General features: G+C 36.3%; 1 protein-coding gene across 7 annotated transcripts in view; it reads right to left on the bottom strand.

Moving 5' to 3' along the window:
- Positions 1 to 23,705, bottom strand: part of RAPGEF2 (Rap guanine nucleotide exchange factor 2) — a 260,165-nt gene that overhangs the window by 83,138 nt on the left and 153,322 nt on the right. For 2 of the 7 annotated variants that reach the window (XM_025385711.1, XM_025385712.1), the window contains exon 1: positions 8,861 to 9,919. The exons of 4 other annotated variants lie outside the window; for them this stretch is intronic. In XM_025385711.1, the coding sequence (XP_025241496.1) occupies positions 8,861 to 8,920 (60 nt within the window). In that variant the 5' untranslated portion in view covers positions 8,921 to 9,919. Of the gene's footprint in view, positions 1 to 8,860; positions 9,920 to 23,705 lie in introns of those variants that run through there. One more of the 7 variants, XM_025385713.1, reaches the window with a different exon arrangement.

Genomic DNA, 23,705 nt, shown 5'->3' with positions numbered 1-23,705 from the left:
AAATAGGGATAATGAAGGGTTAAGAAATCTGGGAATATGCCCAACTAAAATGAACACATTAAAAGATTTTAGTGATAAAATGCTCACTATATACAGTGCAAAGGGAGAAGAAATGTCACCTGTGTTTATACTTTCTTTAGCTGCTATTTCAAATTTTATTTGTTATAACAAACAAGACACTGCCTAAATAACTGTAACAAATAAGCTGCTGCCTAAATAACTGTAACAAATAAAAACAATCTGTGAAAATTAGGTTAGCTATTCAAAGTATACCTTCTTCTACATAAAATTGTTTTAAGTTATTTTTACATTTAGGTAAATGTTATCCCTAAAATACTATGATTTTGACATTTGACTATTTCAACAAATGATACTCATTTCAACAGGAAATAGGTAGTCCTATGCATCCATATCTTTAAGTTGCCATTTAAAATGAACAAAAGTATACCTTCAAGAAAACAAGTAAGTGTAAAATTAATTAGTCATAACGAAAAAGCTAATTTCATCCTTCACATTCTTAGTCACTGGGAACCTGGGGCATAAATTTACTCATTGCTCATTTTTGCTAAACTTCCCGCAACCCCCACCAACCCAGCCACTATAGGCCCAGTGACTAAAGAATCATTCTATATCTTTACTAACAAGGAACTCAAGGCAATCTCCTTTTTTTTTTTTTTTTTTGAGACGGAGTCTTGCTCTGTAGCCCAGGCTGGAGTGCAGTGGCCGGATCTCAGCTCACTGCAAGCTCCGCCTCCGGGGTTCACGCCATTCTCCTGCCTCAGCCTCCCGAGTAGCTGGGACTACAGGCGCCCGCCACCTTGCCCGGCTAGTTTTGGTTTTTTTTTTTTTTTGTATTTTTTTAGTAGAGACGGGGTTTCACCATGTTAGCCAGGATGGTCTCCATCTCCTGACCTTGTGATCCGCCTGTCTCGGCCTCCCAAAGTGCCGGGATTACAGGCTTGAGCCACCGCGCCCGGCCGGCAATCTCCTTTTCCACTACTATTAAAGATACTATAATACGAAGTACTTAAGGTTTAAGTATTAAAATTACTGTAGTACTTTTAGTAGTCCTTCTCAGTTCCATAGTACCCATAAAAATTATATGGCAGAATTCTCCCATTTAAGTCCAAATATTTCTTAATTACTGAGAAAAATAAACAAGAGTGCTCCCACTTAATAAAAATACTTCAGAATGCAAAAGTGGGTTACCCATTTTTTTCCCCTAAGAGAGGGAATGAAAAATTACAACTCTTCACTTTTTCACATTTCATGTTTTATTGTCTTCATCATGAAAAGTGTGATGTTCTTTTTTGCCACTTTTATTAAATTTTTGCCCACTGAAAATACCCTATAATAAGATGACTCCATTGTGATCTGTATTTTCAACTCTATTAGAGAAGAGTAAGAAAATAAAACATCTATGACAAGAGATAGAACATATATTCTCAAAATTCAATTTTTACTAATAAAGTAAGCAAATCTTAATTCTAGTTTTTTTCTACACACCAAAATTAAAAATGAGAGTATGGATTAATTATATTTACACATACACATACTTACATATGAAATAAGTACACGTATATAGATATATCAATAAAGAGAAAAGGAGGGTATGTTTCATTTAATCATCAAACCAAGTCAATATTGCAAACCAATAATGTATCTCTCTCGAGTTCATTGAAGAAGAATATAACTTTGATAATTGTAAAGAAATTTTTCAGGCTGTCACTTTATTAATAAACGTAAGGCTAACTCATGCCTAAGATGTCTCCGAAAACAGCCTTCATGATGAATATCCAGTGTAAGTTGTAAAAGAGAATTTGGTCTATTGATGTGGAATGAAGAGATCTGAAGCATATGGGGCATATTTATATAGTGACTTCAGAGTACAAAAGAAATATAGATAGTGGATGATTGATATGATGTATCATAGACTGCAATTATAATAAGATTCTTATATATCATACACACACACACAAGCGAAAGAGAGAAAAACACAACAAAACGACATACAAGGCCTATGTTAGAGGTTCAATTAAGAAGAAGAAATGGCAGAGGGTGACAAGTGATTAACTCTTTATGGCATGGGTGTTTCTGTACCAATAGGAAAGACAGTGAGTGGCAGGGACCATTGGAGAGCTTAAGAGAACTTCTTGTGTGATGCAATATGTTGCATTTTTAAAGTCTGCTCTGTTACATCATGTCTTTAAAGTAGCTTTAAGGTAGCAAATTTATATCTACATTCCCTAATATATCTTTTCTATTGGTTTCTTAATCTATGTTCCAAAAACCAGACACTATTCCATTTAGCCCATTCTGTATAATACCTAAGACAATAATAATAGCATTGGCATCTTAATACTATATGGAAATAATCACAAGCATGTGTCATGTCTATAAAGACCACTTCTTAAGGATGAAGAAAAAGTAGGTCAGAGAGAACAAAGATCTCAGAACAAGGATATCAATAGAGACCTTAAGGACACATTTACAAACTTTCATTTAAACTACAAACACACTTACACACACATACGTGTATATTTTTATACATGCTCACATGGTTATATCTGTATGTAGCTATACTTAGACACTCATTTTATTTTTAAAATATTTTTCAAAAAAGCTTATAAGCAAACTATATTTGAATAAAATATATAATGATAAAAGTTATTTGATCTAAATTGAAAAGGCTTTCAAAAGTTTATAAAGAGCATTACAGACATGATAGTAATAAGTTAGTTTTTCTAAAATGAGGGATATAAAGTAAGCATTAAAAAGTAATTCATTAAGGATTGAAAGTAACTGTAAAATAATTTTACCTTTATTGTTAAACAAAAGAAAATGAAGAAAACTTCAGCATTCATCTGGAGGAATTCTTAACAGATTACCTGAATAAATTAGGAGTTTGGTCAAACCTCTGGAGGCAGATTAAAGAAATGTCAGGGCTGGGTGCAGTGGCTCAGCCTGTAATCCAGCACTTTGGGAGGCCAAGGCAGGCACATCACCTGAGGTCAGGAGTTCAAGACCAGCCTGGCCAACATGGCGAAACTCCGCCTCTACTAAAAATACAAAAATTAGCTGGGCATGGTGGCGGGCGCCTGTAATCCCAGCTACTTGGGAGACTGAGGGGGAGGAATGCTTGAACCCGGGAGACGGAGGTAGCAGTGAGCCAAGACTGCGTCACTGCACTTCAGCCCAGGCGACAGAGCGAGACTCCATCTCAAAAAATGAAGAGGAGAAGAGAAGAGAAGAGAAGAGAAGAGAAGAGAAGAGACGAGACGAGACGAGACGAGACGAGACGAGACGAGACGAGACGAGAAATGTCAGGTTATGTTTAAGGAATACTTATACCTATGAGACCAAACTTACAGAGCATTTACTTTGGTGCATTTTATATAATATTTAAAATGAGAAAGAAAGAAATAAACTGATTACTGATCTTACTAGAGTTAAATGGTTAAAGGAGAATAACTGAATTCCTAATGATACATTTTGAGCATTTACTTTTTCTTAAGTTCATCATTCTTTTTCACTAACCTAAATTGATTTTATTTTCAGATAGATTTTTTAATGAATTATTACTAAAAATATTTAAAAGCAAAGATACGAAGTATACTTATTTTGACTAAAAGTAAAGATCTTACTTTAATATGTCCTCTGTGACATAACTGGATACACAGTGATACCACTGGAAAAAGCATTGTCTTACCCATATAAGCAGAGCATGTAATGTCTTGGCAAGTTTCTAAATACATTTCTTCACTTCTAATGGGGGTAAAAAGATCTATTATTTGTTGCCAGGGTTTCTTGGCCCAAATCCAAGGCAAGACGACCTTGTCCTTGAATGAAACAACAGGATATGCTTCCTCTCAATCCCCTCTGCTAGCAAGCACAGTGGAAAATCATGCCAAGAGATAAGTTTATTTCATCTCAGGAAATATATCTGTTATAATAGACAAAATAAAGATCAGATAATGAAGAGGTGGAGTCTCACCCAGAAGAGTTGTACCCTAGCCTCTATAATTAGTCCTGGTGCTTTTTTCCTACATTGCTAAGGAAAATCCATCAATCAAAATATACTAAAGAAACATTCTACCCAATGTTTACAGACAAGGTCAAACTGTCATGGTAATATAACTCATTTTTTGTTAATTGAGTTCTCTTAAATCTGTTCCAGTTGAAAGACAGGAAGGAGAGGTGAAGAAAGAGGTTACACTCCTTTGCTGCATCTTCAAAATAGTCATTAATTTATCTGGTATTCTAACATCCTCCACTCCATCACCTGTACTGACCTACTTCTCTCTAACACAAAACTCCAACAGTGATGATTTCATTGTTTTTCCTCAGAACCCTCATATTCTTCTACATCTTCCTACCTTGGGCCCTCACATGTTATTGTTCCAGCCTGAAAAATCCTTCTCTATACTGTACTCTTAACAGCTGATAAACAGTTTTAAATTCCCGCCATACCGTTTGAACACATGGAATTCATTCCAGATGTAATCTGTCATCTAACTGTAAAGACCAAACAAATTTATAAGCATCAATTAGAAGAACTAATAAAATTAAGCACTGCATATTAAGTGATCCTGATTCCTTATTAACATAGAGATAAATATGAAGCGATAAGGACCAAGTCAAAGTCAAGCCATGAACACAGCAAGCTGAGAAATGAGAAAAAAAAAATGAACCTGGAGTGTTTCTCATCAGGCCAGCTTGTCCTAAAATAAAAGAGCCCAATCTTATACGTTTATAAGGGAACAAATGTAGATTACAGAGGGTCTTAAGTGACCAATAGGAATTTAGAAAATATGGTTAAGTTATATCCTTCTTGGTTAAGGGGCTTCTGAATGATGAAAATGATACTTATGGCTACAGATGAGTCATGGGCGGTATGGACTTAAGGGAGGTGATCATGAATTGAAGTCAGGCTCCACCGTATGCAGGGTTCACTGGGGCAGAAACAGGCGAGACACAATGGCAAGGTTCAGGACTTCTAGTAGAACACAAGTGGCCACGGTCAGGCACTCAGAGGTTACAAAGGGAATAGGCAGAGGAAGTTGAGACATTGAGCATATGTTTAAAGAGTTAAGCAGCAAAAAGGAAATGTACACGGTAGGGCCAAACACAGAAAAGCAGAAGGAAGAAAGGAACTGGGCTAAATGGCAACTATTCCTGACCATCTCAACTCAAGTCTCAACATGATTTCAAAATGGATAGATGTACGATTGACTCAGCCAAGCAATGAAAGTTTTGTAAAATGATTTTGATCATGATATTCTTTCTGCTTGGAATGTCACATATGCCAGGAAAAAGACAGCTGCAGGAAAAAAAGCACTTTTTCAAGTCGTGTATTCCACTGGTTAATACTAGCTCTCCTAATTATGCAGTCTACACACCGGAAGTAGACTAAATTTGGTCACACAGGGATAAATAGTGTAAGTCTGTGGTTAAGGCAATGGCTATAAAATCAGACAAACCTGGGTACCAAGGATGGCTCCACCACTTACTAGTAATATGCCCCTGAAAAAACTCTTTTTAATCTCAGTTTTTTCATATGTAAAAAGGTAATACTGTTTCTTAAGAATTGAGATAATATGTAATATAGTGTCTGCTATGCAGCATTACTCTATAAATTACAGCTACTGCAATTTATTCCCATATTTAAGTAGGGCACTTTCTTATGTGTACTACCATTTTTATTATTATTTAATCATGACTTGGGCTGTGATTTAAGTATAGCACACTATATAAATCAATTTCTACAAAAATGTAAAATTTAAAAACATGTTATCAGTTTGATAGCATCAAATTAATTTATTTTAAAACTTTTTTTTAATTTACAGAGTTTCTAATCCATCCTATATTGTGGAATTTTCAAAGGCATCTGAGCTGGACAAAATGGGGAGAGAAGAGCTCCACTTTAAAAAACAAAACAGTTGGTAAATTGAGTAAAGATACTTTTAATGCTAACATTTTCCCTAACTTAATGAGCCTATAAAACTTTTCTTCATCTACCATCTATTAATAGTCTATCCAACTAATGGTCCATAGTAGTCTTTAGAAAAATGCAGTCTCATAATACAGTTCTGAAATGTTAGAAATCTCCTCTTATTTTAAAAAGAAATCACAAGATTTTTACATTTTTATATTCACAAAATCATGAGATTCCTCTGAAGACTAACAGAAAAGCACCACATGACTATAAAAATACAGCCCAGTGCTGGGTGCATTTCTGGTGACATGTGGGTATTCATCTTAGTATTATCAATCAACCACATAAAATGGAATTGGGGGGAGGTGTGATAAAATATGTAAAATTTACTAGTTAAAAAGGTTGAGACTTTATTCATCCAAAAGTTTAAAGAGAAATTCAATGGTATTTATCGTACGTCTATTATGTGCCAGCAACTAAGGTATGCATCGAATGAGAGACAACAAATAAAGAATAAAAGCCCATGAGATCTGAAAGGTTCTGATAAAGTAGAATAACTGAGCTTACTACTTGTGCCTTGTCATAGCTAAAAAATGCCTCCACCCCAAATTTAATGGTTTTTGTTTTCTAGTACTGCACTACCTGCTGCAGTCAAAGAAGCCAAGCCATTTAAAAGTCCACAAACTTTTTGAAGAAGCAAAAACAGAAGTATTTGTGAATTTAATAAATTCTATTCATTTGAAATTAGCTCTGACACCATAAAACCTCATAGGATGAAAAAGGGGCCATCTCACTCATTTTTGCCCAACAACTACATTGAGTCATTTATTGAGAGCCTGAGTAATTATTTTCTTATTCAACTCCTCACACACAATTAAAATTTTAAAGGTCTGATTATTACATAGCAAGCTCAATAGAATCAAAGGACTAGTCAACCATGATACAGCAAGATCTTGATATCCTAAGCTGCATGTGGCATCTTGAGATGGCAAATTCTAGTATTTTAAGTTCTAACCAAAGTATCATGGGCAATACCACTCACATATTTTCTATAAATTGCTTGATCCAAAGTTATTTTATCGCTAGTGTTACTTTAGTCTAATATCTCTCTAAATTATAGCAAAATATAGGCACTTGTCAGCAAACAAACAGGTTTACAGAATAAGATCAGGGACTGTAGTTCAGGCACTACTAGGTAGTATCTGTCCCAACTGGCCTTTTCACGAATGTAGTAATATGTTTTCCTCCTCCTGGCAGTAAATGGTTTTAACAACTTTCTTTTCTTTTTTTAAATAGAGATGGATTTCACTATGCTGCCCACAGTAGTCTCAAACTTCTGGCCTCAAGCAATCCTCCCACCTCTGCCTCTCAAAGTGCTCGGATTATAGATGTGAGCCACCACGCCCAGCCAATAATTTTCTTTGTTCATTAAATTTATATTATTATTCATTTAAATACCCCCCCACACAAACACACACACATACTTCAAGAAAAGACATATGAAACAGTTAAGTAAAAAGCCTGGGGTTTAACTTTTATTTCTAAGGTTCCTCAAGTATAGCTTAACTAACACTCTTACTTTTACCTGGAAAATCAGGACTACAGAAGAGTTTAATTTCAAAAGCCCTGTTAAGAAAATCAAACTACAATGGAACTTCTCTACAACACCCTTTCCTACTAGTGAAATTAAGTTTAGGGCTGGTCTTTCTCTGGATCTGATCCAAAGAGAGTTAATTAGTGAAGTACCACGAGGACCTCACAGTAAGGGGCTGGGCTCTCGGCGCAGCGTCATAACATGCTTCCCACACAGCCGCTGCCTTAAGCGCAGCTTGCATGGCTCATTCCTGAGGTGAGACAGTGCGCAAAGAATCACTTCATCTAAGAACACCTCTTGGATTTAGTTGGTAATTTTGTTCATAATGATGAACAAAACCAAATTATACTCATGAACCTAAGCATCTAAATACTCTACATTCATGGCCTCCTATCTATAAACTTACAAAGCCTCAGCGACTTATTTCCACTTTTGAAATTTACCATCTTATCTTCTTTAGAATACATGAAAGACAATTCCTACACTTTAACAACCTGCTAGATGCTAGGAGGTAGAAAAAGGCATTTCAAAAATACTTAGACTACTATACAAGCTGCCTAAATTCACGCATTTTCATTTTGAGGATTGAATATATTTATGTATGTATCAATCAGGTGAATTTGTGTGATGCCAGAAAACTCCCAATATGGTGATATAAAAGTAGCACTGTGAGAACTCACATTCCTGAAACAGGAGGCTCTGACTTGCTGTTAGGCATAGAAAAGTCTTTCTCGGTAGCTGCCCATGGGATTTCAGCTTGATAAACACGTAGCTGACTCATGGGATCAATTATAAAGAAGCAGTAATTTTTTGTGGCACTAAAAAAAATCTGGGTTTTCATAAGTGATGAATACATGTTAAGAAGTCAGATAAATCCCACTGATCGCTTTATTACTAAATCAATAACCAAAGCTCTCCCTCCTACACTCAAACCTACATGTGAATTCCTCACTATAGATTCCTGTTCTCAATAACCTTTCTGATGATTTCTCATTAATTTCAACTACAAAAACATTTTTTTTTGAAAACTATTCAAGTATTAAGTTGAAGCTGAACTGTCACGCTTTAGTTTCTGAATATAAAAATCAGCTGCCCAATATTTCTCAGTATTAGTGATTTTGCTTTAAATAAATTGCTGGTCTTGCTTCAAATTTTTAAAAATTACAACATTGGAGGAACAAGGCAGTTTTAATGTACCCTCCCCTCCTCCAAGCAGACTATTATACCTTCTACAAAAACTGTTTTCCCTCAAGAGAAAGAGCAACATTCCCATTTTAAAGCAGTTCTCTATGACGTGCTATCAAAGCACAAGCGGCATTTGCGATACTTACTGAGTGTTTCTCCTGCTGGCCCATAACTCCATGGTTAGCTGGGATTGCTAGTGGTTTCATAATGAAGAAACATATGCTGAACTGAATTTACACATCATGTACCAATCTCTCACGATGGCAAGTCACCCTCTACAGCATTAAATTAAAAGAAAAAGGAAAAAAAAAAAAAAAAAAAAGAGGGAGGAGGGAAAACCAAGCTGCAGCTTAAAGTGTCACTACTGGTAAGCTTAAAAACCCTTCACACTTGTAGACCAGAAAAGGAATCCGAACAACAGTGTTCGTCTCCATTTTTATAACATTGAAACTCTAACCATCCTAGGCTATGACAAGACCGAGAAAACCTCATACAGCTCTCAGTCTTCCAAGAGAACAAGATCATTTCTGAGATTGAAGAACAAGAGGCAAAAGAAAAGGAGAGGAAAAAAAAAAAAAAGAAAAAAGCTAAAATGGCTGACTGCACACAGACTCCCCTCAAAAAGGCTTAACACAGAATTATATTAGTCAGGGTGGTATAAGAACTAGGCTCTAGCATTCAGCCAAGCATTGTTAATACCCTTGTTTCATCTGCAATCACACATACAGAACCCTCCAACCAAGAGAAAAAAAAAGAAAATGAAAGAAAGAAAAAAATCAGGGCAGAGCGTGTGAATCGGGAACTCCTCCCTAGCTGCTAATGATGCTGACAGAGTGGTGACCAGTGATCTCTGTCCCACTCCACTAACCAAGTTTGCACAATTAATCTTAGCAGCATGACACTGATGGACATTTAATTTAATGATGTCTGTCCCTCACACTCAACACAAGCATGCCTGCTAGCAAGAGAGCCACTAACAGAAACACAGCACATGCACACACACAATCTCAAAAATCATGAGTCTGAATGCAATACACCAATATAATTACATTATTGTGCTTACTTTGGAGGACCATGGCTGCAGGCAGTTGGCATAGCAACGCACAAGGAAAGCCATTTCCTGGATAGAAAGCTTCCTTTTCTAAATAAAAAATTCCTCTTAGGAAACAAACGGCATTGCTGCTTCCTGCAGAAAGCAAGACACTGTAGTCTGTCTCTTAACCTGCAAGGCTCACACTCAATGCAGTTCTAGTGATGTAAGTGGATTTCTCTCTCACCCTCCCTCTCCCTATATACACTGAAATATTCAGCTCAAATGGTACAGACATTCCTTAAGACTCGCCCCCTCCTCTACTTAACCATTTCACTCATTAAGGTAGCAATGGACAATTCAGATAAAGTAACAAGCTCTTGCCTGTATTCTATCAGCAGCTGTAGGTTAAGCAAGTCTCAGAGGGATGGAATCCATTGATTGCTGACTCCAAATAATATCACTGAAGACAGGGTGGGAAAACGGAGCAAGGACTTACTTGAACAGCTTTGAACTAAAATATGATTTTTTTTCACCAAGGTGAAGATAAAGGAATCAATGTGACCTCTATCCCACCCTCAAATATCGCTGTGCTATAGTAAACAAATATCTGTCAAAAATTTATAAAATGCACACTTGACAAGCATTGTATACATTTAGACGATGTGATTTTCACAAACACCCACACACACACACACATACACACACACAGATGCACATATTGCCTTGCAAATAATATAAAAAATTAACCTACCCAGGTTTTTTTAAAAAACCAAACCAAACTTCAGAGGCAGAGAGTTGAAATAAAATGAGGATACATTATTCTATTACAAACTCTTAATTTCACGTAGGTATGTAGGTATTTGAAAGACTGCATTATATTTGACAAAGAATAAGGACATTTTAATTCTGAAACACTGGTCAGCTTTTCACAATCAGGTTTATCTATCAATGATGGCACATGTAAAGAAAATAGATACAGAAAATGTAGCATTTTTAATAATTGACTTTGGAATTGTCAGTGCTTGCTGACTTGTGTTTCTTGACTACTACCTAAGACTCTGCCCACCCTATTCTCTTTCCTTCTTTCTCCTCATATCTAAAGGCAACCATTCCCACCACATCACTCTTTTGGATCCGTCTCCAAACATTACCCATTATTCTTCTTCTGCTATGTATGCTTAACCTCTGCCCCACAACCAGAGTCCTCCCTGCCAGCTTTTAAATGTGCAGGTCTCTCCCATCTCAAAAACAAAACAAAAACAGAAACGTTCTCCAGACCCGGTATTTTCCTCTTCCTCCACTTCCCAGACAAATCTCTCAAGAATCTGTTTTGGTTTACACCATTCCTCATCCCATGGAATACTCACATGATGAACCACAGTGATCCTGTTACGCCATTTCTACATCTAAGAGTTTCCTTAACATCTCTGTCCATGATCAATCCATCACAACATCTGTTTATTACATTCTCTAATTTTTCTCAAATTTAGATTTCTCTTTGTCTTTGCTATTATCATCCCACTCCAATCATTATTTTTTGCCTTGAGAACTGTAAAAGTCTCCTTAATTAACTGTCTAGATTCTAACTCCATCCACCCAACCTATTTACCATACCACCTCCTGAAATCTTATAAAAACTAAAGCCTAATCATTTTGCCCTCATCCACTAAGCCCCCTTTACAAATGAAAACAAAACACTTCCATGGCTTCCCACTGCTCCTGGCATAAAGACCAAAACTCTTATCATGATCTGCAAGATTTATATGTTTTCCAGATTTACACCCTGCTCACGGTCACTCTCTGCACTCCCAAGTTGCATGGGCGGCTCTTGCCTCCCTGATAGACAAAAGGGCCTTTGCACACGTTATTTCCTCTGCCTGAAACTTTCCTTCTTCCTTCCTTTCCTGACTCATGCCACCTCCACCCCCAAAAACATACTGGTGAAATACCCTCAGAAATCTCATGTTAGTGTTTATCCCTTCATGGAAGCACTTATTTACTACCCTTTTAATTTTGCATGGAGTCCCAAGAGTATTTAAGCAGTTAGTGTCTGCTTCCTCCACTACACTCTCATCTCCACAATGGCTGGTGCCACATCTGTGTGTGGGCACTCCTGTGTTCGCCGCCCCAAGCACTGCAGGCACTCTCATTCTTGTTGAGTGAATGAACCTTTCACTGACTGGGAAAGGGCACTGGAAAGACCCTATTTAATCCTCTAGACTAGCTTCTGTCAAAATCCCAAATATTTTTCTATAATATTCATAACTAACAACTTAAAAGTAAACTTCTGCCAAAAGGTAGAAGCAACCCAAGTGTTCGACAGATGAATGTATGAGTAATAGTCATACAAATGTGGTATATGCATTATTCAGCCTTCAAAAGGAATGAATTTCTATTACATGCTACACCACAGATAAAACTTGAAGACATCAAGCTAGAAATAAGCCAGTCACAAAAGGATAAATACTATACAATGCTCTACTCTAGATATCAGAGTAGTCAAATTCACGTAGGTACAAAGTAGAATGGAGGTTGCCAGGTGCTGGGGGAAGGAGGGATTGGGGAGTTATTGTTCGATGGCATAGAGTTTTAGCTTGGGAAGATCAAAACAGTTCTGGAGATGGATGGTGGTAATGGTTGCAAAAACAATGGGAACGTATTTAATCCTATTGGCCTTTTACACTTAATAACACATAAAATTGTAAATTTTATTGTTACTTATATTTTATCACAATTAAAAAAAAGTAAATGGCAACTCAGGGATTAAATAATCAAGTTCTACACCTTCCATCTGGCCCGTGTCCCACAAAACACATATCCATGAGCCAAAAAATTCTTCTCAAGGTTATGTCAAATTACCCCCATGCTGATGGTGTCTGACTTTATATATGGAGGTTTCCAATTGCTTGCCTCTCTCTGGAAAAATGTGTGACTTCTCTCAAGATGGAAACTAACCTAATCGGGGAACCTGATAGATGAAGTAAAATCACACATCCTCAGGCACTGATGCTTTTCTGTGCTGAGACTTGGCGTGATCTCTCAGTCTGGCTCCACGCCTACAACCTACACATCTTAAAACTCATAATTGTAATACAGAAATTTCATTATCCACACTATCTTGTATGTTAAAACACAATTATGACAGGTTATAATATACCAAACACTGCTAAAGAAATAAAACATAAACAAAGGATTTAGGGGAAACCCATATTATAGATTTTATACAAAAAAGAATAAATCACACTTACCTTGACGTTCACTCTAATTTGGGTTATGTTTACCTCATTCCTTAACCATTACCAAGTAGCATTAACTAGATCCGGTTAAGAAAAAGAACCATGTAAGAACTTTCTACCCTGTCAATAACATCCAGTGACTTCTAAATTATCAGTAACAACACTCCAAAAAAATGGAGATTATATAGTTCAGAAAACTACTTAATGCAAAGGCTTTCCATGCTATATTTAATACCATTATATTCTTTTTTTTCCACCTGAAGTATTCACTTTCTAATTACTATGAAATTGAGAAAAATGGTCTGTTCTCAGTAATGATTAATCATACTTAGAACATATACAGTGTTTAACCATAGATCTCAATGTGCTTTACAAACATTTAATTAAACTTCATCAAAACCCAAGGGAAACAAGAGAATAATGTACTTATCTTTCATAGAAAAATAAAGTGTATAAGATCATAGAGTTAGTAGCATAGAAGAATGCAAAATAGAATTCTAGGTTTAATACCACTTACTTCACTTAATAGTTAAATATTCCCTCTCACCGCTACCACAGAGGAAAAACTATAGAAGCTGGGGAAAACTTGTGGGTATAGCAGAAAGAAGTCATTCTTTGATACTAGAAAACAAGAAAGTTTACAAATCGGATTTATAGTCTTTTATCGTTCCCCCCAAAAATGTCATTTTAAAATGCAATTTTCTATATAAGTACATCAAACTAATTACGCACGGAGCCAACACAAAATAAAAGATGGTAGACATGGTCAGAAGTTTTACTTTCTTTTTTCCTAAAGCCAATACATCCCTCATTAATAGTGCAATTTCTTTTAGAAGAAAAGTTGATTATTTGATAAACTTTATATTTTAACTCAATCTTACATTTTCACATCATCTATTTCATCCTTGGGTTTACCTCACACAAGTCCTTGACACACCCCACCCAAAGCAGTCACAGAAGACACCTGGGCTAAAATTTCATTTTTCTACTTTCATAAAGTGAAATGGTACTTCTGGTTCATTATTAAAAATAATTTAATTATGAAATAAAATATGAAAGGAACCAATGCAATGGCTGACTCATAGGAAATGCTAGATGCTAACTAAACATCTAAGTGAATCTAAATACAGTCTTTAGAAACACAAGGAATCTGTTGAGCTCATGTTCAGTATCAGAAAAACCTAAATGAGAGTTCAAGAAAGATCACCAAGATTTACTCCACAGATATGTTCCAAGAAAATGTTTTTTAAAAAAGTTTCTGATAGCAAACTGTTTATGTAGCATCTGATTTGTAATTGAAAAATTATGTGGCAACTATCTATAAGAAGTATAAGAAAATTATGTGGCAACTATCTGTAAGAAACATTCACATGGAGCATGTTAGAAGGGCAAGATTAAAAGATGACATGAGATGGAGACATGCAGAAAAACAAAGAAGCCTGTAAGTCCATGAGAAATTCCCACGTGGGACTTTTAAAAATGCACTTACTTGCAAAATGGGCAGACCTTAACAGCAGATTTAACAAAGCTTACTTCATTTCCTAGAATCTATCTTTTAAAAAGGCCAGACTTCACTTACAAACCTCTGCTCAAGGTTTCGGAGGTGGAGTCCTTCAACAGTGGTTGTGAATTGCTTCCATGCTTTTTCTAGGGGTGAGGCCCTAGAACAAGGCTCCCCACTTTAACATTTCACACAGCAACATGGCAAATGTAAAATATTATCTTTATTACTAATTTGACTGTAATATATTCCCTTGGGATTACTATGTTGCACGAGCACAATGATCTGTTAATTATCCCTCTGTTTTTATTTAAGAAAAACAGGAAATACTGCATCACAAACTGGGATTATAAATTAGATGAGGGCAACCTCACAACACTTATCTGATATTGTCAACGACAGACTGGGCTTTATCCCTAGTACTTGACACACAGTAGTTCGCAGAATGAATCATAAGTGATTCCACTTCAACTTAGAAACTAACCTGTTAAATATTATTCCACACTTTTTAAGATGGGGAACCAGACACAGGATGGGTAAGTAATCATAAAAGATGTCTAATTTCTTTACTCACAAAATCTGGAGTTTTAAATAATTTGATAGGCAAAAAGAGTAGGCTAAAACTAGTAAATTTACATTTAACAGGAATAAATATAAAGACCTACATGAATATTATGAAAATGTCACCTGTACAAGAAAAGGATAGGGGAGGGTCAGGCTTAAGCAACAATTCACAGGTGAGTGGGAGGTAGAAGGTGTTATCTATAAAACAGAGCAAGCCAAAAGCTCTCTCTGAGCCAATGTACAATCCCCAAAACCTTAATATAATCTCAGGTTACATGATCAGACCTATGATGTCCAGAGCAAGGAAGACAGAAAATTCTACTGTTATCTGCACTGCAGGGTATTATAGGACCTATGCAAACAACAGCAAGCAGTAACTGGTTTAGGAAAGCTACAAAAAGCTGGTAATATTTAATACAGAAGAAGAGGATTAAAGGGTGGATCTTTATAAACATCTGAAACACAGTTATATAAAAATGGAATATTAATATTCACTTGTGTTGCTTTAAAAGAGACCTAGAAACATGAACTAAAATTGTGGAGAGACAGATTACAGCTAACCATAATAGTTTCTTAATAATTAGCCCTTTCCTATAATAAACAATAACTGTTAGGATTTACTAAGTTCAAGAGTTTCTTAATAATTAACCTTTTCTGGCCGGGTGCAGTGGCTCATGTCTGTAATCCCAGCACTTGGGGAGGCCGAGGTGGGCGGATCACGAGGTCAGGAGATCGAGACCATCCTGGCTAACACAGTGAAACCCCGTCTCTACTAAAAATACAAAAAAAATTAGCCAGGCATGGTGGTGGCACCTGTAGTCCCAGCTACTGGGGAAGCTGAGGCAGGAGAATAGTGTGAACCCGGGAGGGAGAGCCTGCAGTGAGCCAAGATCACGCCCCTGCACTCCAGCCTGGGCAACAGAGTGACTGGGTCTCAAAAAAAAAAAAAAAAAAAATTAACCTTTTCCTAGCTGCAGGCACAGTGGCTCATGCCTGTAATCCCAGCACAAAAAATTAGCTAGGCGTGGTGGTGCATGCTTGTAATCCCGGCTACTTGAGAGGCTGAGGCAGGAGAATCACTTGAACCTGGGAGGTGGAGGTTGTGGTGAGCTGAGATCACCCCATTACACTCCAGCCTGGGCAACAAGAGTGAAACTCTGTCTCAAAAACTAATAATCATTAACCTTTTCCTATAATAAATGATAACTGTTAGGATTTACTAAGTTCTTACTTTGTACCAGGCACTGGGATACAAGTTTGACACTCATTCTGTAAAGGAATACCTCTCAAATATCTGTGCTAACTGCAATGTAAAAATCTTAAAGATAGAGGCTGAATGTTAGTGGTTATAGAAAAGAACTAAACTGCATTAAGTGGTTCAGCCAGAAAATTCTTACAATCCTTTCACACTCTTAAGGTAGTCTCATCTAACATGGCTATCACCAAACACCAGCTGGTGGGAAAATGGGGTTAGAAGGGTGATATAATATAGAATCACAGAAAAAAACCCACCACATTAATAGACACAGATCTGTTTTGGGATAAGACTTCCTTCATTCCAAGTAGCTCCTTCATTCCAAGATTTTTGTCTTTCTGTTTTGGCAGTGGGAGGGAGAGTATTAAAATGCCCCCTACTTTAAAAAAAAAAAAATTTAGGCTGGGCGCAGGGGCTCACACATGTAATCCCAGCACTCTGGGAGGCTGAAGCGGGCGAATTGCTTGAGCTTAGGAGTTCAAGACTACCGTGGGCAACATGGCAAAACCTCATCTCTACAAAAAATTAGTCATTGTGGTACACACCTGTAGTCCCAGCTACTCGTGAGGAGAATCACTTGAGCCTGGGAGGTCAAGGCTGCAGTGACCCGTGACTGCGCCACCACACTCTAGCCTGGGCGACTGAGTGAGACCCTGTCTCAAAAAATTAAAATAAATAAATAAATAAATAAATGATAATAAAAACAAACTATAGTGATAATTGGACCATAGTTAAGCAGTTTTCTTCTTAATGTCCTTACTTAAAAATTAAAAGTTGCCAAACTTAGAAATAGATTAGAGAAAGATGATTTTAAACAATAATTTGAATTATTCAGATTATATATAACTAGATAGTAAGTTTTACAGAAGTTTTTAAAAAATTATTTGATTTACTTGTATTTTTTCAATATTCTTAAATATTGCCAAAACACTTCCAACATTTTCTGGTACACAAGAAGCAATTTTGAGTGGTATTTTTTTCACCTCTAAAAACTATGAGTAATTTTAGACAACTGTAAGTTATTTCAGTCCATTAAAGAGTCACACCTACAAAAGATCTTTCAGCAAGATTTTGGCTTTCCTTAGTATAACATTAGTGGGCCTAACTTTTAAAATATACTAGTTACATGGTCATCCCTTTGTTATGAAATGGTGCTACTTACTAGTAAAAATGTATCCTATTGGAATGAAGCTAGAAAAGCTAAAAAGAAAAAAAGATAGCTGTGCTTCATTAATGAGAGATACATGGTCAGAAAAGGAAAAACACTTAACTTGTAATAAAAAGACTGATTCATCAACCAAAGTCCGTAACTGCTGTAAATATAGCTCAGTCATCATTTCTGGATATTGGGCATTGGACATTATATGCCCCAGTCTCTTTCTTCAAAAGGCACTTAAATGGTATACTTCTAAAGTCGTTAAATTATTTGATATATATCTCCTTTGGGCCGTATTTTAAGTTTAAATAACATAAAAAGCAACATATGTTAAATTCATTTTTAAAAATGAGTAATTTCATAGATTGGGTGGGAAAGACCTATGTTTGGCTCTACGTCTAACATTTACTACCTGAGTGACCATGAATATTGAACATGTTACTTAACCTCTTTGGCCTGTGCATGCTTATCTACTGACAGGGAAATACAGAACTGTGGGCTAGTTTCATTGACAAAACATATGAGTAAACATCTAGCAGACTGGTGTATCATAAACCTTCAGTAAGTGTCAATTTTATCCTCTCTAAAATATTCTAAAAAGTCAGCTGCATTCAAGCCTCGGCCAACCCATTAATTAATGTTGTACAGTTGTCTGGGACTAAGATCCTTGTGCTGATATCCCTGTATAGACCTGTTAAAGCAGGAAGATCTATAATGCCACTCCTAGAAATACTAAATAACGCTAATTTTGCAAGTTTGATCCAAAGATATCAACATGATGTAACCACGGTATTGCTGAGACCTATATATTATCTGTTGTGTGAAGGACATACACGATCGCATAAAGTTACTATCTGCTTTCAAAGACCTATTGAGTCTTCAGAAATTTAATGTTTAAGAAATACATTTTTATTTTTAAAAAATATAGTGTCTGGAAATATCAAAATATGCAAGTTTTCAAAATGGTTCAACAGTCTTTCTAAAAGAAAGCGACAGTGATTATAAATGGACGCATTAACCAATGGACTTTACTACCAGAAATAGAATTGTGCCTGCCCTTTTGTTGTAATCAAATACATTCCAGACAGGAAAAACTTCCAAATAAACTTGCCTGGAAAATAAATAAATATAGAAGACCATCTCAATATAGAAAATATTTTAAACGACACAAAAATTTCTAAAATATTTTCTTGAAAAAAAAAAAGTCAGCCTACCAATACAGCCATGAGTTTAACATAACAACATTCAATATTCCTTTTTATAAATAAATGGATAAACAAAGCCCAAAACACACACTAATTTCTCCCTCTCCTTAGCAGCTCTAAAAAGGCATGGAGAGCATTTTACTATTCATATTTTAGTTATACTTTGAAATTATCAGTTACTACCATTTTGATACTTAAAAACCAAAGATAATACTAGAATATTTAATGGTAAATATCAGATCATCATTGTTAGAATTGCTAACAGCTGGCCAGATAGTTCATGTTCATGGAAGATTACATTACCTATGTGTGTCATAAAGTAGCATTTCACATTATTAATAAAGGAAGGCATTCACTCATTAATTCTACAACTGACCCCCAAGACTTTAAATGGGATAGGACAAGAAACAAGACATCAGGGATGAAAGAGCCCATATAGCCAAGACAATACTAAGCAAAAAGAACAAAGCTGGAGGCATCATGCTACCCGATTTCCAACTATACTACAAGTCTACAGTAAGCAAAACAGCATGGTACTGTTACAAAACCAGACACATAGACCAACGAAACAGAATAGAGAACTCAGAAATAAGACTGTACACATCTACAACCATCTGATCTTCAACAAACCTGACATAAACAAGCAATGAGGAAAACATTCCCTATTTAATAAATGGTGCTGGGAGAACTAGCTAGCCACATGTAGAAAACTGAAATTGCTCCTTTTTTACACCTTTTACAAAAATTAACTCAAGATAGATGAAAGACTTAAATGTTGATATGATATGGCTCTGCATCCCCAACCAAATCTCATTTTATAGTTCCCATAATTCCCAAGTGGTGTGAGAGGGACTTGGTGGGAGGTGATTAAATCATGGGGCGGGTCTTTCCTGTGCTGTTCTCATGATAGTGAATGGGTCTCATGAGATTTGATGGTTTTAAAAATGGGAGTTTCTCTGCACAAGCCCTCTCTTTGCCTGCTGCCATCCACATAAGATGTGACTTGCTCCTCCCTGCCTTCCACTATGATTGTGACGCTTCCCTAGCCACATGGAACTGTGAGTCCAATTAAATATCTTTCTTTTGTAAATTGCCCAGTGTCAGGTATGTCTTTATCAGCAGTGTGAAACTGACTAACACAAATGTAAAACCCAAAACTATTAACAATCCTAGAAGAAAATCTAGACAATGACATTCAGGACATAGGCACGAGCAAAGATTTCACACACACACACACACTCGTACACACAAACACCAAAAGCATTGCAACAAAAGCAAAAACTGACAAATGGGATCTAATTAAACTAAAAGGCCTCTGCACAGCAAAAGAAACTATCATCAGAGTGAACAGACAACCTACAGAATGGGAGGAAATTTTTACAATCTATCCACCTGACAAAGGTCTAATATCCAGACTCTAGAAGAAACAAAAACCATTTACAAGAAAAAACCAGACAACTCTATTAAAAAGTGGGCAAAGGACACGAACAGACACTTCTCAAAAGACACTCATGCAGCCAACAAAAATGAAAAAAACTCAAACATCACTGATCATTAGAGATATTCAAATCAAAACCACAAGATACCATCTCACACCAATCAGGATGGCTGTTATTAAAAAGTCAAGAAACAACAGATGCTGGCGAAGTTGCAAAGAAAAAGAAACACTTTTACATTGTTGGTGGGAGTATAAATTAGTTCAATAATTGTAGGAGACAGTGTGGTGATTCCTCAAAGACCTAGAGGCAGAAATACCATTTGACCCAGCAATCCCATTACCGGGTATATACCCAAAGGAATAGAAATCATCTTATTATAAAGATACACACACACATGTTCATTGCAGCACTACTCACAACAGCAAAAACATGGAATCAACCCAAATACCCATCAATGATAGACTGGATAAAGAAAATGTGATACATACACACCATGGAATACTCTGCAGCCATAAAAAGGAACAAGATCATGTCCTTTGCAGAGACATGGATGGAGCTGGAAGCCATTATCCTCAGCAAACTAACAAAGGAACAGAAAACCAAATACTGCATTTTCTCACTTTTAAGTGGCAGCACAGGGAGGGGAACAACAGACACTGTGGCCTGGGGGGCCATAGCGGGGGAGAACATCAGTATACATAAAGCTAATACATGGGCTTAATACCTAGGTGATGGGTTGATACGTGGGGCAAACCACCATGTTACACATTTACCTATGTAACAAACCTGTATATCCTGCACATGTATCCTGGAACTTTAAATAAAATTAAACTAAAAAAAGAAATCAGAGATGAACTTCAGAAATCATGTTTGGTCAGTTCAACAGTGTGCTAGACATAAACAAAATATACTGACCATCTATGAAATGCTTACTAAAAGACTGTCTTAGAGCAAATGTAAGAAAAACCTGTTTTCTGGATGGTTTATGTTTTATAGGAAGTAAATATTTTTTCCAAGACAGAAAGCAAACTTAAAATCTGTTCGACCAAAATTTAAAAGTATGTATCACTAAACTCAGTGAACTTTTAAGATTAAAAACAAAACTAACAAGATATTAATAATCCAATCAACTACTACAAAACATGGTATTTACAATAAAAGTAAAAACACAGTATAGAAGAAAATGAGACTATTGAAAAAAATTTTCTCTACCCAGAAACAATGCATGAACCTATGGTGACCCCTTATCACACAGAATATTCATCTGGCCATTTCAGTTTTCACCAAGCGAGACCCACCATTTCAGATTTGAGGAGTTGAGACAACATTTCCAGTGCCTTTCCAAAGGCAGCTCTATTCCCTCAGACAATTATTTTGCTTTATAGTAGCTGATTACTGAAAGAATTCTGAATGTCAGAGCACAGTCATGAGTTTCCAATCACACTTTGTGATAACAAGGGAAACTGGCCACTTACGTGTATATAAGAACAAGGAGATAGAAAAAGAATGAAGGCAGCACAAAGGCACCAGTAAAAACAAACAAACAAACAAACAAAAAAAAACCACTATATATTCAAAATAGAGCAAAAGAGAGAGAAGAATTCTAGAAATAAAGTAAGGGGAGTTTTGAGAAGAAGTTTTAAAAACGGTCACACATCATAACAACAGAATGACGGGGAATACATTCCGAGAAAGGCGTCACTGGGCAATTTTGTCTTTGTACAAACATCATGGGAGTGTACTTACACAAATCTAGATGATGTTGCCTACTACACACCTAGCTAGGCTCTATGGGATAGCCTATTCCTCCTAGGTGACAAACCTGTATAGCACGTCACTGTACTGAATCCTGTATGCAACTGTAATACAACGGTAAGTATTTCCATACGTAAAATACCTAAACACAGAAAAGCTACAGTAAAAATACTGTACTATAATCTTCTAGGACCACTGCTGTGTATGTGGTCCTTCATTGACAAAAACATCATTATGCAGCGTATGACTATTTAAAGAGTCATGCTGGTGGGACATGGTGGCTCATGCCTGTGATCCCAGCACTTTGGGAGGCCAAGGCGGGCAGATCACCTGGGGTCAGGAGTTCGAGACCAGCCTGGCCAACATGGGGAAACCCTGTCTCTACTAAAAATTAAACAGGCATAGTGGCACACGGCTGTAGTTCCAGCTACTTGGGACACAGAGGTGGGAAAATCACTTGAACCCAGAAGGTGGGGGTTGCAGAGAGTGGAGATTGTGCCACCGTACTCCCGCCTGGGTGACAGAGCGAGACTCCATCTCAAAGGGAAAAAAAAAAAAAAAAAAGTCATGCTGTATTAGGTACAGATTTTGGACTTGTCAGCTTCCACAATAGCATATGCCAATTCCTTAACGTCTCCTTCCCTTAACACTCCACTGGTTCTGTTTATTTGCAGAACTCTATTATACTATGCAAATAAAATCTGAAGAACCAGTGAATCAAAGCTATAAGAGACTAGTTCACAAAATATGGTCTCAGGACCCCTGAGGATCCCCAAGGCTCTTAAGGAGTTCATAAAGTCAAACTATGTTTTCATTCTGACACTAAAATGTTGCTTGCTTTTTTCACTGTGCTGATGTGCAAAAGCAAAAATGGGTAAAACCTGACTGATGTCTTAGCATATATCAAGACACTGGTATCACTACTAATGTGTAACTACTGTCATTACCAATATGGTCCTCGTATTCTTTACCACCACTCACAGTGGCAAAAAAAGAAAATGCAGTATTACTTTAAAGTGTCCTTGATAAAGTAGTAATAATTAATTGCATTAAATGTCCACCCATTAGTATACATCTTTTTAATACTCTGTATGATGAAGTGAGAAGTCTGCATAAAGCACTTTTGTTACAATGTACAATGGTTGTCTCAAGGAAAAGATGTGCAATTATTTGAGTCGTGAGTGAACTGGCCCCTTTTTTCACAGAAAAACATTTTCATTTGAAAGAACAAATAATAAAAAAAAACTATAGTTATTCGGACTTGGGTATCTGGCAGGTGTTTTCTAAAAATGAACAAAATGAGCTTGTCATTTGAAGAAAAACAGCTGATAGTACTTTGCTAATGATAAAATTTGAAATTTCAACTAAAAGAATTTTGAAAAACATATTTTTGATAGCTTCTTAATAATTAAGGCACTTTCTTTATGAGATCTGTGGTGATATTAACAAATGTGACTTTTCTTTATATTGTATAATGTGCCAAAATTCAGAAGACTGTTTAACCTAGTGACCAATGCATGATGTTACAAAAGTATGCATAAGTAAAAAGATCCTTTCATGTGCAAGTAAGACCAATGGGTTTTAATAAAAGAGAATAAGGCAAGTTACACTAACATGGTTTTAAATTCTTCATTGCTATTGATCTTTAAGAAACCACTACTGGTCAAATTTTGGTGCAGTCTTTCAAAGAACATCCACAATTATTTTTGAAAGCTGTTAAAATACTCTTCCCTCTTCCAACTACCTATGCATATGAGGTCAGATTTTCTTCATATACTTTACATACTTCAACCAGAGCAGCGTATCACAACAGATTGAATACAGATATGAGAATCCAACTGTCTATT

The sequence above is a fragment of the Theropithecus gelada genome, chromosome 5 (assembly GCF_003255815.1).
Source record: "Theropithecus gelada isolate Dixy chromosome 5, Tgel_1.0, whole genome shotgun sequence".
NCBI classification, from domain to species: Eukaryota; Metazoa; Chordata; class Mammalia; order Primates; family Cercopithecidae; genus Theropithecus; species Theropithecus gelada.
Note: the sequence above shows the minus strand (reverse complement) of the source record. Positions and strands in the feature narration are given on the sequence as shown.